The sequence below is a fragment of the Eubalaena glacialis genome, chromosome 8, assembly GCF_028564815.1.
Source record: "Eubalaena glacialis isolate mEubGla1 chromosome 8, mEubGla1.1.hap2.+ XY, whole genome shotgun sequence".
Lineage (NCBI taxonomy): Eukaryota > Metazoa > Chordata > Mammalia > Artiodactyla > Balaenidae > Eubalaena > Eubalaena glacialis.
Genome location: NC_083723.1, coordinates 3,227,367 through 3,240,986, shown reverse-complemented (window position 1 = coordinate 3,240,986; position 13,620 = coordinate 3,227,367). Strand labels below are relative to the sequence as shown.

Below are 13,620 nucleotides of genomic sequence, written 5' to 3'. Positions count from 1 at the left end.
TGCTACCCCAAATATATAACCTTTGATTTTTGTACAGTGTAAGGTCAATCCAGAATCTCAACCTGATAATTTTACCTTTTAACAGACAGAGACTGTGAAACTGACCCTGTAGGTCTGAACTGATAACTATGGGTTTTCTCTTGCACTGCCTTATAGTCAGCATTCCCCCATCTCCTGAGTGACATGTGTTGACATCGTTAATAAATATTCTAGACTCCAGAACCCGGCTCAGAGGGAGGCCCGAAGAAGCCATCCTACACAGAGGCAGACAGGGAGCGCTCAGCCCTGCTGGCAGCCATCCGTGGGCACAGTGGCACCTGCAGCCTGAGGAGGGTAAGAGGGGCCTCCACAGCTGCCCCCCCAGTGATCCCGGGGTTGCTGCAACAGCCAGGGGAACCCCCGATTTTGTAAGGATGCTAAGTCATCATCGGAATGGCCAAACCAACCGCAGGAGAGGCATTGAGGGGCAGCCCCTGCACAGAAACTCTCCCTCCCTCTCCCAAACGTGCAAGTCCTCCCTGCATATCTAGCTCTGTGCACTTCCCCAAATTCCAGGGACCCTGAGCCTGGCTTCAGGGCTTAGAGCACCCAGCAGTGGGAGGCGGCAGCGTCTCAGCTCAGGGATGGAGTTGCTGGTCTGGCACAGCTGCAGGACCACCTGTGCTGGAGCTCGGGGACAGAGGGTCATCCAGCTTCCAGAGCCAGAATACAAGGAAAAGCGGAACGGACACCTTCCCTTCCGTGTTTGGAGGCGGGGTCATCCCCATCGGTTGGTCGTTGGTGTGTGGCCTTGGGGTCTGTCCAGACACGCCACGATGAGGCAGGAGGGCAGGGGTCTCAGTAGGGCCAGACTGACAGCCCTGCTCCCTGCCATCAGTCACTGCCACCCCCTTAGCCCCCAGGAAAGCCCAGGGATGGGGAGCAGACACGCCCCCTGGGCTGGCTGCACGGTCAGATACCTTGTGCCACCTCTTGGAAAGGACCTTTGGGACACTGTCATTTAACCGTCTCGTTGCTAGGTGACGTCCTCCGCCTCTGAGGAGCTCCAGAGCCTCCGCGATGCCGTGCTGTCTGCACATGGGGCAGAACCCCCGGGGCTAGAAGACCTTGGGATCCAGTCGGCACCCGCCCTGCCGTCGCCGCCGCCCCCGCCCCCTCCAGTCACCCAGGCTCCCACCGCATCCCGGACGGCGTCCAGGTCCAGCTCGGGCCCCCTCAGCAACCCAGTGGACGCCAGGCAGGCCTTGATGGACGCCATCCGCTCAGGCACAGGGGCTGCGAAGTTGAGAAAGGTGAGGATGCGTGACTGCGCGTGCGCGCTGCTGTGGGCGAGAGGAGGGGAGAAGAATGCCCCTGGGCAGATGCGCACTCAGCGTGGTGGGAAGTCACTGCCAAGCTCGCTCCCGGGATGCAGGGAGGGCTCCAGTGCACTCCTAACCCCTGAGCGCGTTTCCACCACCCGCGGCTGCCTCTGATCCAGGACGGCCACCTGTGATGCATCCTGAAGGGCCTGCACCACCCTCATGGCCTTCGGCCGGGGTCCAGGCGACAGCATAATTGGTTAATTAATTCATCTTTCTCTCTTTCCTTCTTTCTTTAGTAATTTTTTTTTCTTTTGCCAGCATACGTTTTGAAAATTATTGCATTTCACGTCCCTTGGGCAGAGCACACGTTTCTGGTTTTTCTAAAGCTTCTCCTCTATCTGGTCGTACGCTGGTCTGTACATTTATGCCCACCTAGTCCCTGAAAGCAGTGGAATTTGTGGCGTCCAAAGTAGGATTCCCAAGTTGAAAGGGCCTTTGGGCCAGATGGATTTTGAGATCTCCTTTAACTCCAAAATGATTCTGTGCATGGACTGACCCTCTCTCCCTGCCTGTTTCTAGTGGGTGGAGGAGTTAGGCTAATAACAGGGAGGTGGTGACAGGTATTATTTTCTGAGAGATTATGTCCAGATCCTAAGCTTAAATTCTCACACGTACCTGAAGAGGTCAGTACTAAGATTATCCTCATTTTACACAGAAAGTGAATGAGGCTCAGAACACCTGAGTAACTTGCCCTTGTTCACATAGGGCTGGACCCAGACAGGGGTCAGTCTGGGCACAGAATGCCCACTCTGCACTGCTCTGAAAGAGAGCAGGTGGCCCACGAGACCGGTGAGCCACTTCCACAGAGGGCGGCAGGCTTTGCTGAAAAGGTTTCCCACCCAGGAGCCTAGGGCCTGAAGGTAGTCCTCACTGAAGCCGGGACGCCCAGCGGTGCCACCCTGGGCAGGAGTGGTCTGAACACCACTGACTTGGAGCGTTCCTGGGGCCACGGCCACGGCCCCCGGGTCAGCCCCAGAGCGTGTCCGTGTGATGGAGAGGCATCCATGCTGTGTGCTGTGGCCCTGACAGGGACCCAAGACATCACGTAAGGAGGATGCTGAGGGCAATTCATCACTGAAGGCACAGCCCAGCCTCAGGATGCTGGGAAAAGAAAATGTGCTTAACCACATGGCACTGGATGGCAGCCAGTTTCACACTCTCTCCTCTGGATGGGGGGAAAGGGCAGTTAAAAATTATTGAGGGCTTTTGGGTTTTCTTTACTTTTTTTTCATTTCTATAGAATTTATATATTTATGAACTTAGAACTTCTATTACATAGAATGAGGGAAAGGTGAAGAAATTGGGTGAATGGCTAAATAAGTGTCCTAATAAATGGACCATGTGGATTCTGATGAAGACAGCTCTGGAATTCAACCCTGAGACAACCTCTCTCCTCCAAGCACATTGCAATATCAATTGAAAGTAAGTGCCTGTCCACCGGTCAGAATGGCCATCATCCAAAAGTCTACAAATAATAAAAGCTGGAGAAGGTGTGAAGAAAAGGGAAGCCTCCTACACTGTTGGCGGGAATGTAAATTGGTGCAGCCACTATGGGGAACAGTATGGAGTTTCCTTAAAAAACTAAAAATAGAGTTACCATGTAATCCTGCAATCCCTCTCCTGGGCATATATCTGGAGAAAACTCTAATTCGAGATGATACATGCACCCCAATGTTCATTGCAGCACTATTTACAATAGCCAGGACATGGAAACAACCTAAATGTCCACTGACAGATGAATGGATAAAGAAGATGTGGTACATATATACAATGGAATATTACTCAGCCATAAAAAAGAACAAAATAATGCCATTTGCAGCAACATGGATGGACCTAGAGATGATCATACTAAGTGAAGTAAGTCAGACAGAGAAAGACAAATATCATATGATATCATCTATATGTGGAATCTGAAAAAATGATACAAATGAACTTATTTGTGAAACAGAAACAGACTCTTGACATAGAAAACAAACTTATGGTTACCAAAGGAGAAAGGTGGGGGGGGGGAGGATAAATTAGGAATTTGAGATTAACAGATACACACTACTATATATAAAATAGATAATCAACAAGGACCTACTGTATAGCCCAGGGAACTCTACTCAATATCTTGTAATAACCTATAGTGGAAAAGAATCTGAAAAAGAATACCTGTATAGATATACATACATCCATATATAACTGAATCACTTTGCCGTACTCCTGAAACTAACACAATATTGTAAATCAACTACAGTTCAGTTAAAAAAAAAAAAAGAAAAAGAAAGGAAGTGCCTGTCGTTCTCAGAGAATCCAAAGCAACACAGCTGGTTATCAACCGTGATGGTCTGGCTGGTCTGAGGGAACGATTTTGAGTCTCTAAAACACTGTTTCAAAGTGAGATCCACAGGACATCTACATCCTGGGTCAGATCTTTCAGGGGTTTGAGCCTACTAATCTGCAATTTTCTAGTATTTATCAAGTCACTTTACATTTAGGTTTGAGATAATTATCCATGTCATTTGAGCTTTTGATACAGTTTGAGTAATGCTGACTGTAATTATATGAAGGCTGTACTCATTTCTCATATACATCATCTCACTGACTGGTTTTGGATCATTTCAAATAGCTGTTACTCTCTCCACCTCCCAGGTGTCATGTGGAGCAGGGGCCCAGAGAGAAAAGCTTGCCTGGGCTTGCACAGCGGGGAAGAGGCCACCACTGCAACCTTGAACCTCAGGCTTTCTCTCTCTTAGAACATGTGCCCATGCCTTCCAGAAAAGAATTTTAAAAAACAAGTCTGGGAACTGTCCAAAAGAGCAGAGGAAGCTGTGCCACGAGAAAGAAAGTGGGGAGAAGCACAAGGGCAGTGGTAGGAAGGGCCGGGACCAGGCGGGGCCTGCTGGCCAGTGGGTGGGGACACAGACGGGGGTGTGTGTGTGTGTGTGTGTATCCACCCAGCGGGCAGCGCGGCCCTGGCAGTGCCCGCAGGAAAGGTCCAGGGGGGCTGAGGCCAGGCCGTTGCTCATCCTGATCTCAGCTTTGTGGCAGCAGCTTCACATGGCCGTCAAAAGCCCACGTTTGGATTGTTTCTTGGATTAATCTAAGTGTTGGGACCTGCGTTGCCCATCCTGGGAAGGGTGAGGCAGTGAGTCTGGCGCGTCTGAGGTTTTGGTGCCCTTGGGCTGCGAGCCGGGCCTGAGTGAGCACGATGAGGGTGACCTGGGAGACCCTGTCCCTTTGTCTCCCCAATGCACCACATCTTACCTAGAGGCCTAAGGGCTGAGTGACAGGGCTGTGTCACTGCTTTACACAGCGACCCAGACCCCCTCCCCTCTCCCCCTGCTTACACTCTGCATCTCAGGGCCACGTAAAACCTGCCGAAGGACATGTGACTTCGGAGGCCAGGACCTGGACAGTCCATCCACCCAGAAGCCTCAGCTCAGCCCCCATCAGGGACACCCAGGTGCGCTGGGCCAGCCTCACCTGGAACCAGTGGTTGTCCTCCTGGAGGTGTGTACCTGACCTCGTTTTCGACTGCCTTGCCCTCCCTATTGGTGTGGAACAGCAGACCTGTGACACCAGGGGACACACGTGCGATCCAGGTGACCAGGGCCAACTGTACCTTCTCTGAGGAGTCTAGTTAGGCGGCACTTGTCTGCGGGACGCTGGCCGTGGAGGTCTCTGTGGCTTCGCAGCAGATGCAATTTGGGGTGTGTTACGGCATTTACACCTCGAGTCATTTGAGCTCTGCCTCTTTAGCTTTCTTTCACCTTTTGGGCTTTTAAAGTTGCATAACCTCAAGGAAAGTGAGCGAAGTGTGGGACTCCTGGATCCGAGCAGTGTGGGCTGCACTGTCTGTGGATTCTCAGTACGACCAGCGGCTCCTTCATCCTTGGTGTTCAGTGATGCTTCAGGATGTGTGTAGCCAGGATAGCATCCTGGACTGAGGGGTGTTCCCGGCTCTCCTGGGTGGTGTGAGGGGCTGCAGAGCCTGAGTCCTCCAGGCATCCTCCTCCTGGAGAAGTAGGGCGTCCGGCTGTCCCGGGAGGGCTGGCAGAGGTGAGGGACTCTCACTGCTAAAGTGGGCACAGTTACTCACCCTTCCCTGAACACACGTTTTGCGTCGGTGACGATGCTGCTTATGATAAAAGACAAAAGAGTCGATTTGATGTAGGTGGAATCATCACCTTAAAAGTGAGTTGGCCATTTTTCAAGGCGATTGGAAGTCTGTTTGCCTCCCTGCACAGTGTGAATTGAACGCCCCGCCTCTGTGTTTGCGGTTGTCAGAGACGTTGCCCGCTCTGTGTCTTCCCTCCAACCCCAGATGACAGCATCCTCAGCTCTACTTTGTCTGCTGTTCCTTCCGCAGTGGGCACTGCCCTCCCTTCCTGGGGGCAGGGCTCAAATGGACCCCAAAATCCACTTCTGCCTTCCACTCCATCCTGCATTCTTTTTTTTTTTTTAACATATTTAACGTCTTTATTGGAGTATAATTGCTTTACGATGGTGTGTTAGTTTCTGCTTTATAACAAAGTAAATCAGTTATACAGATGCAAGAGGGAAGAGATATGGGAACATCTTGCATTCTTATTTATGGTGAAACTGTGTGCGTTGGACAGCCATTGTCGGTCTGTTTTAAATGCATTGTTTCAGAGGGCCTGGAATGGACACCAAGTGCCCTTTTAATCCGTGTTTATATTTAACACATTCACACGTCCAGCCATTCATTTCGCAAGCATTTCCTGAGAACCCACCAGGGTCCAGGGACTGTAGTAGCTGCTTGAGGTGGAGAGGTGAATGAAGCATTGTCTGTGCCCCCGGCGGACTCTCAGCCAGGAGAGAAAGAAGGGGTTGGGGGTTTGTCCTTGGCCTTAGGGACATCTCACAGAGTTAGAGACCTGGTGAAAGCCCCCAGACCTTTTCCTCGTGTGTCCTAGCTTTCCTCCAAGGAGGGCAGAGAGCAAGCATCTCCTCTGTCCAGACCTTCCTGGCCTGAGAGTCAGCAGCTTCCATTGCACAGACGGGAAAGTGGGGCACAGATGTCCTGAGGGCCTGGTCCCGGCCTTAACTAGGTCAGTGCCGCTGCCCAGCCAGACTCCGCGTCAGCCCGGCACGGGCGGACGCCTCTGGGAAATGCCTCATTAAGCCCCATGGTGGGCACGCCGCGGCTGGGCCCTCCCAGGTGTGCGTTTTCCCACCCCAGGAATGAACTGATTCAGATCACACGTGTGTCCTGGCGCTTGGCCTTGGCAGGAGACCCTGTGAGAAGTGATCAGACGTGTGACACCATCACCGTCAAAGCCCAGGGAGCCCCTGAGCCAGGACAGAAAAGCAGCAGCGGCAGTGAGTGTCGGTCCCGCGCCTGAGCATCCTCCCTTGTGGGCGAGAGAAGCCCGAGTTCTGTGACTGGGGGTTAGCTCGTCAGAACTGTCAGCCAGCAGCAGCGACTCTAGGCCATGCTGGGCTCGGCAGCGCACAGTGTAGACCTCTGATGTGTTTCAGTGAAGTTGGGAGAGTTCAGAGGCACAGACAGGTTAGTTCTGTCTTTGCTGCCCTGTGACCATCCTGCCTATATAGACCTTCCAGGTGACCTGTTTTTGCTGCAGGTGGAACCCAGGGATGCCTGTCACCGCTGCAGTGACCCCCTCAGGGCCCTCATGGGTGCGGTTCCCTATTCCTGGAAGGAAAACGTTTCACCTCCTAGTTTTCCCAGCTAATTCCCAGTCGTCCTGCATGTTCCTGGATTAACCTCAAGCCCCCAGAAAGTCTCCCCCAGCCCCCAGGCTGGAGGAGGTTCCCCATCAGAGCATCACCTCATTTCCCCTCATAACCACATCGCAGCCTAATTTCAGTAGTGATCTGTGTAACTCCTGTGTGACGCTTGCCCTCCTGCCACACCGTGAGCTCCAGCAGGTCCCAGCACCTTGCACAGCCCCAGACACAGAGTGGGTGCTCAGTAACTATCTTTTGGGGGAAGGGAGAGAGGGCGCCCATTCTTTGCCACCCTATTGCCTGGCTCTCCAGACCAGTGGCCGAGTGCAACTCGGGGTCCCCGTGCCCAGAACTCGTCTATTTCATAATCGTGATAAACGTGCCAAGAATCTACTTCACACTGGAAGAAACCACCTTCTTTTCCTTTGGAGAATAAGTTCCGGACATCTCTAGTCTTCTGCCAACGGTCCCACTCCCGTTCTCCAAAGCTGGCTGACAGCCGCATGGCTGGGCCCCTTGGGAGTCCATTAGCACCCCAGGAACTCACCTGTCTGGGTGGAAAGAAGGGACCTGAAACAGAGAACCTTGCTGCTCCCTGACAGCTTCTTTCCTTCCCCTGGACACCAGCCCTCTGTCACCACTGTTCATTTTGCCTTTTTCCATATAAACATCATTTTCCTTGGCAGGTGAGGAAGAAAATTAAACTTGGATATTTTTACAGCTTTCTGACTTGGCCTCAAACTGCAAGCTTTGTCCCTTCATTGATTTTCTTCTTGTCCAACCAAAATAAGAAAGAATCTTTCAGGAAGCTTGAAACCTTTGGGATGCCAGGAACCCTTCCAGTGTTTTTCTTCCAAGCTGTGCCTTGCAGCACGCCCTCCTCCCCTGGGGGGTGCCCTCTGTCCTCCTTGCCCACCTGAATTTGGTCACACCCATCCCGAGGCGGGTCCACTGGTCATGTGGGTGGGCGCTGGGCAGCAGAACGCTCCCCTGCCCCAACCTAAGTAGCGATCACTTACCAGTGTGGCTTTAAGCTTGGGTTGACACTAATGGCCATCAGTGTGGTTTATGCTACCTTGTGGCCAATTCCATCACCAAGCTGTCTTTGCTGAATTGTCCAAGTCAGAGCTTTTTAAGGCTGTCCTTCTTCAATTTCCTTCTTGACACCAAAGTTTAGGATTTCTCCTTTTCCTTCCTAGATATTTTCTTAGTTTACTGAGAACTTTTACAATCTGCATGCAGCCATCATGTTGCTATGAGTGGTGATGAGAGCACCTTCTAGGTCTCAACCAGCCAGGGATTCAAATACCCCCCAGCCCGGGTCTTCTGCACCAGCGACACTCAGGTTGCCAGGCTGGTGTGAAGCAGGCTCGCTGCCAGGAGAGCAGGTGATGTCCAGCCCCTGCTTTCTTCACTCGCCTGCCCTGTAGCTCCCCTCGCTGGGCCACAGTCCCACCCACTACCCCTCTGTGTCCTGGGAAGTTTACCTTAGCAACTTGGGACCGCCTCCTGAAAGTGGCTTCTCCCAGTCGGGCTAGGCTTTAGGTGACCGAGGTGTGCAGGATGTCTCCTGCCTCGCCCCCAAACCTCCGTTTAGTTGTCATCTCATCCCGGCCACCAGGACGCTGGTGCTGGGATGAGATGAAGTGATGGTGGTGCTGGTGACAACGCGATGACGTGTACCTCGAGCCTCACCAGGCGGGTCTGTAGTTCAAATGCCATCATCCCCATTTACCGGGGAAGGAGGGGGCACCCCCTCCCTGAGACTCGCCCAGCCCAGATGCAAAGTCAGTCTATCCATACAATGAATTACTACCCACGCAACAACATCGATGAATCGCAAAATAATTAGGCTGAGTGAAAGAAGCCAGGCCAAAAATAAAGCCAGACCAAAAAATAAATAAATATTTATCTAAAAATAAATATATGTCAAAACATATCAAGTTTTACACTTTAAATGCGTGCAGTTCATCATATATCAATTAATTTGTTAAAACAATAACAGCAAAGATACATTTTGAAAACCCCTCCCCCTGCCATGGACCCGCCCCCACCCCTGCCGAGCTCCTTGCTTCCCTTCACTGTAGCTTCTAGACGTCCTGCGCACTCGTGCTGCTCCGTTTCCCCGGCATCCACTCCCCACCGGCCTCCTCCTGGCCACTCTCAGAACCGCCCTCGTCAAGGGCACAATGCTGCTACTGCCCTTGGATGCAAGAATAGCGCCCTTCATTCTCCTGACCCTTTTCAAAGGGCAGGAAATGGGATAAACATACTGTTAACAGGAGGCTGGCTGCATTTTCCAATAACAGGCTCAATCTGTTTTTCTCTGCCCAACACACACACTCTTTTCCCTGTTTCTTGGACATTCTGTGGCAAACTGACTGTGCTTTTCCAAACTGACAATTAAAATCTTTGTTTTGAAGTTAGAGGTGTCTCACTTCTAAAGGTGTCTAGAGTTTGAAGAAAAACCCATTGAAAACGCAACTAACATAACGTTTAAAAATAAGCTCATCTGTGTTTCCCACCCTTGGGGCCCCCTGGTTCCCGTTGCACTGTTTGCTGTCACCGTGTGCATCCTCGTGGACGCACTCTCCCTGCGGCTCGGCAAGCGCGCTGCACATTTCCCCTGCCCCTCTGGCCACGTTCTGAGTCTCCTCTGCCCAAGGCTGCATGCGGCCCTGGAGAGAGTCTTGTCTTGGCAAGACAAGACCTCTTGTCTTCCAAATCTACTCACTCTCCCAGGCAGACCCTTCACCGTCCAGACCACTGGCCCCCAATCCCACCTCCATCCTAAGCTGCCCTGTGCGTCGGACACGAATCTTCAGTGCCCCCCTTGACGTCCACCGTGTGTGTCCCATGGGCTCCATCCAAATCAGCAGGTCCAGTCTCCTCCCTCCACGCCCCCAAACTCCACATCTCGTCCCGTTTCATCCCTCAGCTGGTGCGGACACCCCTGCAGCCAAGGAGACACTGATGGGCCGGTGTGCTCGTGAGAGATGGGCCGGTGTGCTCGTAAGAAACGAGCGGGTGGAGCCCTGCCGTCGTGGTCATGGCCTGGGGCCATGTTCTCTTCTCACGTGAGCCCGCTGGGGATTGCTACTTACTAGTATTTGGCCCAGGCCAGACAGCCCTCTACACCCCGGTTCTCCCATCTTTATATTGGAGGCAGTACCCGCAGTGATAACAATGGCAATAATGCGTCAGTGATTGGGTTGAGCTGAAGTTTTAATGAGATGAGACTCATGGAGGGCTTGAAATGGTGCCTGACACACTGTAAGTGCACAGGAAATATTCCAGGTGGTGTGTGTTGTTGGCATTACAAGAAATCCGTTGGGTCCTTGCATGTTCGCTCTGATAACACACTGAAAAGTGGGACTAGATGCCCAGCTCCCAGCGCTGTTCCATCTAGAATGTGCTGAACTCGGGGGAACCACGGTGAGAAATCCAGTGCTCCTTTCACATGGTTTCACGTGAATCTGCCGCTTTTCTTAAAAATGCTGTTCACCTTAGCCTTCAGAGGCACGGAACTGTTTCCTTCAAGATTCTGCAGTCACATTTTCTTTTTTTTCTTTTTTTTTTTTTTAAAGAATTGCAGATAAATTTATTTATTTATTTATTTAATTTTATTTTTGGCTGTGTTGGGTCTTTGTTGCTGTGCGCGGGCTTTCTCTAGTTGCGGCGAGCGGAGGCTACTCTTCGTTGCGGTGCACGGGCTTCTCATTGCGGTGGTTTCTCTTGTTGTGGAGCACGGGCTCTAGGTGCGCGGGCTCCAGTAGTTATGGCACACAGGCTCAGTAGGTGTGGCTCGCGGGCTGAGTTGCTCCGCGGCATGTGGGATCTTCCCGGGCCAGGGCTTGAACCCGTGTCCCCCGCATTGGCAGGCGGATTCTTAACCACCTGCAGTCACACTTTCTGCAGTTGGGCATCCCAGGAGCGTGCAGGGCTGGACTCAGAGTGGCAGGGTGAGCTCGTGCATCGAGTGGGCTGGGCACGTGTGGGTTTGCAGTCGCCCCTGGGAGCCACCCACGCTCACTGGCACCCAGCAAGTCCTGCTCCCGGGGACGGGACGGGGATTGATGCCGTGGTTCCAGCCCCAGAGTCCCCACACCAGCAGTGAGAGACATAGCTGCTGGGAGACCACGGCAGGCCAGGTAACCCACAACGCGAGGGGGCGATTGGATCTGCCCACCCAGGACTGAGCAGGTATGCTTTTTGCCGAGAGATGGTCTGAATGCTTCTTGAAGAAGGAGTCCTCGTTTTCCAGCAGGAAAGGGGCATCCCCAGAGGAGAAACCCCACATGCAGAGACCAGCCCAGAAGAGGGACCCCTAACCGACTCAGAGACTGGGAGGGAGCTCCGAGAGGGCCGGGGCTGGGGCCAGCTGACGGCTCTGGGAGAAGCACAGGGACCTGCAGACACATCTTAGACCCTCCAACAGTTCCCGATGTTCTTTCCTGAAGGCAGTAGCCGGTCACTGAAAGCATTCAGGCATGTTGTTTGTGTTTCTGAGAGTTTTCTCCTTGGGGCTAAAAGTTTGATGGGTACAGTGTAAACACTCATTGTGTTGGGAAAGGAACATTGCAAGGAGGGATTGGCACACAGGTCCTCAGCACCCGGATACCCGCGCCCTGGGCTCCGCCGCATGCCCTGAGTAACTAACTGTGGTTCTTTCTTCACTACAGGTGCCCTTGCTCGTGTGAATCAGCAACAAGATGCGATCGTGGCAGAAACCCCCCTGCAGGATGCTCACCACTCACGAGCACCACCCGGCAAGGGACATAGGGATCTGGCGGCTTCCTGGTCTCCAGGCCAAAACTCGCCTCGTCGACTTTCAGTCTGTATCACGGTTCAAAGGGACGGGGCTGCCACTCTGCCATGCGGCTTGTGCCAAGGAAATGTATTTGCCTCTGAATATTTAAAGTTGCCAATAAACTGTTCTTGTTGGCAGGTTAATGGGACTATAAACGCTGGAGCCCAACACACTTAATTATATTGATAGACAAAGCGGAAAGAATCATGCCTTAGACCGATTTTGGACCTTGGAGACTTTACCACATGTAGATGGTTAAAACCATTTAGTTGTTGAAAATCTTTCTGAATTCTAGGGAAAATATATAAATCAATTGAAACAATCTGAATGTCATATGCTACTTGATGTAAGAAAAAAGAGTTGGGAGGCTTTTTCAAAGGTGACTTCACTGATTCATGAAAGTATTGGATCCTTATTCCTCAAACATTTGGGGTGAAAACCTCATGAAGGGTGGCAGACCATGATCTGACCAACTAAAGCTATTAAAAATCAACCATGATCACCCAGAATAACAATCAAACGTGATGTATGGACATGGCAGGTCTGAGTTCTCCTGAGGTGTGGCTGAGATCAGCAGGACATTGGAGTGGATGGCAGTGCCCACTTGGATTGCTGTCCCGCAGCGGGCTGTGATGTAGCGCAGCCCTCCGCAACTGCGGGCTGCGCACGGAGCCCGGAGGCTGCCCTGGGAGCCTTCGAAATCCTCTGCGGGGCAGAAGCGTGGATGCTGGGTGTCTGCATGTTGCCCGGATCACATCAAAATTGTGCTGATAATTTCACAATGTGGGTTTGGTCTCCATGCTTTTGCCCAGCAGGTGAGTGGCTGCTGTGGATCACGTGGCAGCCTTTTCATAGCACACAGCACCCAGTCTCTGGTATTTATCTTAGAGGTCAACTACGGCTGTAGAAAAAGCTCTTTAAGAGATTACTAGAAATCAAGAGGAATTCCTGAAATAAAATTTCTGTCTTAATGAAGCAACAAATATGGCGGGATCCTTCGAATGTTTCACGATTCCAGAGCCGGGCGTCACGTAGGACGGAAACTGCTCTGCGTTGTCTGATGAATGCCACTCACCTTCCCCAGGGCGGCCAGGGCATCCAGCCAATCACTGTCACACCACACTGTCTCTACTGTTGGTCTTTTAGTGCCACAAATAAAAGAAAATGAAAGTGTAGCCTTCGTGTGGATTTCATGACTTCATACCGCAGTTTGTTTGGATACCCTATGCCCAAAATAGAAAGGAGACATTCGTTTATTCAATCTGTACTTAGGACTGCTTGCTACCCTCTCCTGGGCACCCGTTACAGCAGATACCAAAACAGACAGGAATCCCTGCCTTCGTGGCATTTAAATCATAGTGGAGGAGACAGACCATAAGCGAGATAAGTGAACAATATACTGACTATACTTAGGTGCTGGTAAGTGATTAGGAGAAAAACATGAAAAGGGATGAAGCATACATAGGGGGATGAAGAAAGGCCTCTTGCTACAGTGACATTTTAGTAAAAACCTGGAGGAAAGGAGAGGGCCAAGCATGGGTGGACGCCTAGCTGGCAGGGAAAAGAGCAGGTACAAAGGTCCTGAGGCAGGATTTTGCCTGGAGTGTTGGAATGAGAGGAGGATAGTGTAGAAGTGTGTGTGGGCGAGTGGGGTCCATACGGTTTCCCTGGCCTCTGGCCCCTGGTCCTCACACACGACTTGGTACCCCATTTCCCAGAGCAGCCTTGTTCCCGAGCAGACGTGAGGGG

At 51.9% G+C, this 13,620-nt stretch overlaps 1 protein-coding gene across 8 annotated transcripts in view; it reads left to right on the top strand.

Moving 5' to 3' along the window:
- Positions 1-13,046, top strand: part of COBL (cordon-bleu WH2 repeat protein) — a 270,191-nt gene extending 257,145 nt beyond the window's left edge. For all 8 annotated transcript variants that reach the window (XM_061198313.1, XM_061198310.1, XM_061198308.1 and 5 more), the window contains 3 exons: positions 214-333; positions 1,020-1,292; positions 11,744-13,046. In XM_061198313.1, coding sequence (XP_061054296.1) covers positions 214-333; positions 1,020-1,292; positions 11,744-11,761 — 411 coding nt within the window. In that variant the 3' untranslated portion in view covers positions 11,762-13,046. The remainder of the gene's footprint in view (positions 1-213; positions 334-1,019; positions 1,293-11,743) is intronic.
- Positions 13,047-13,620: the final 574 nt, after the last annotated feature.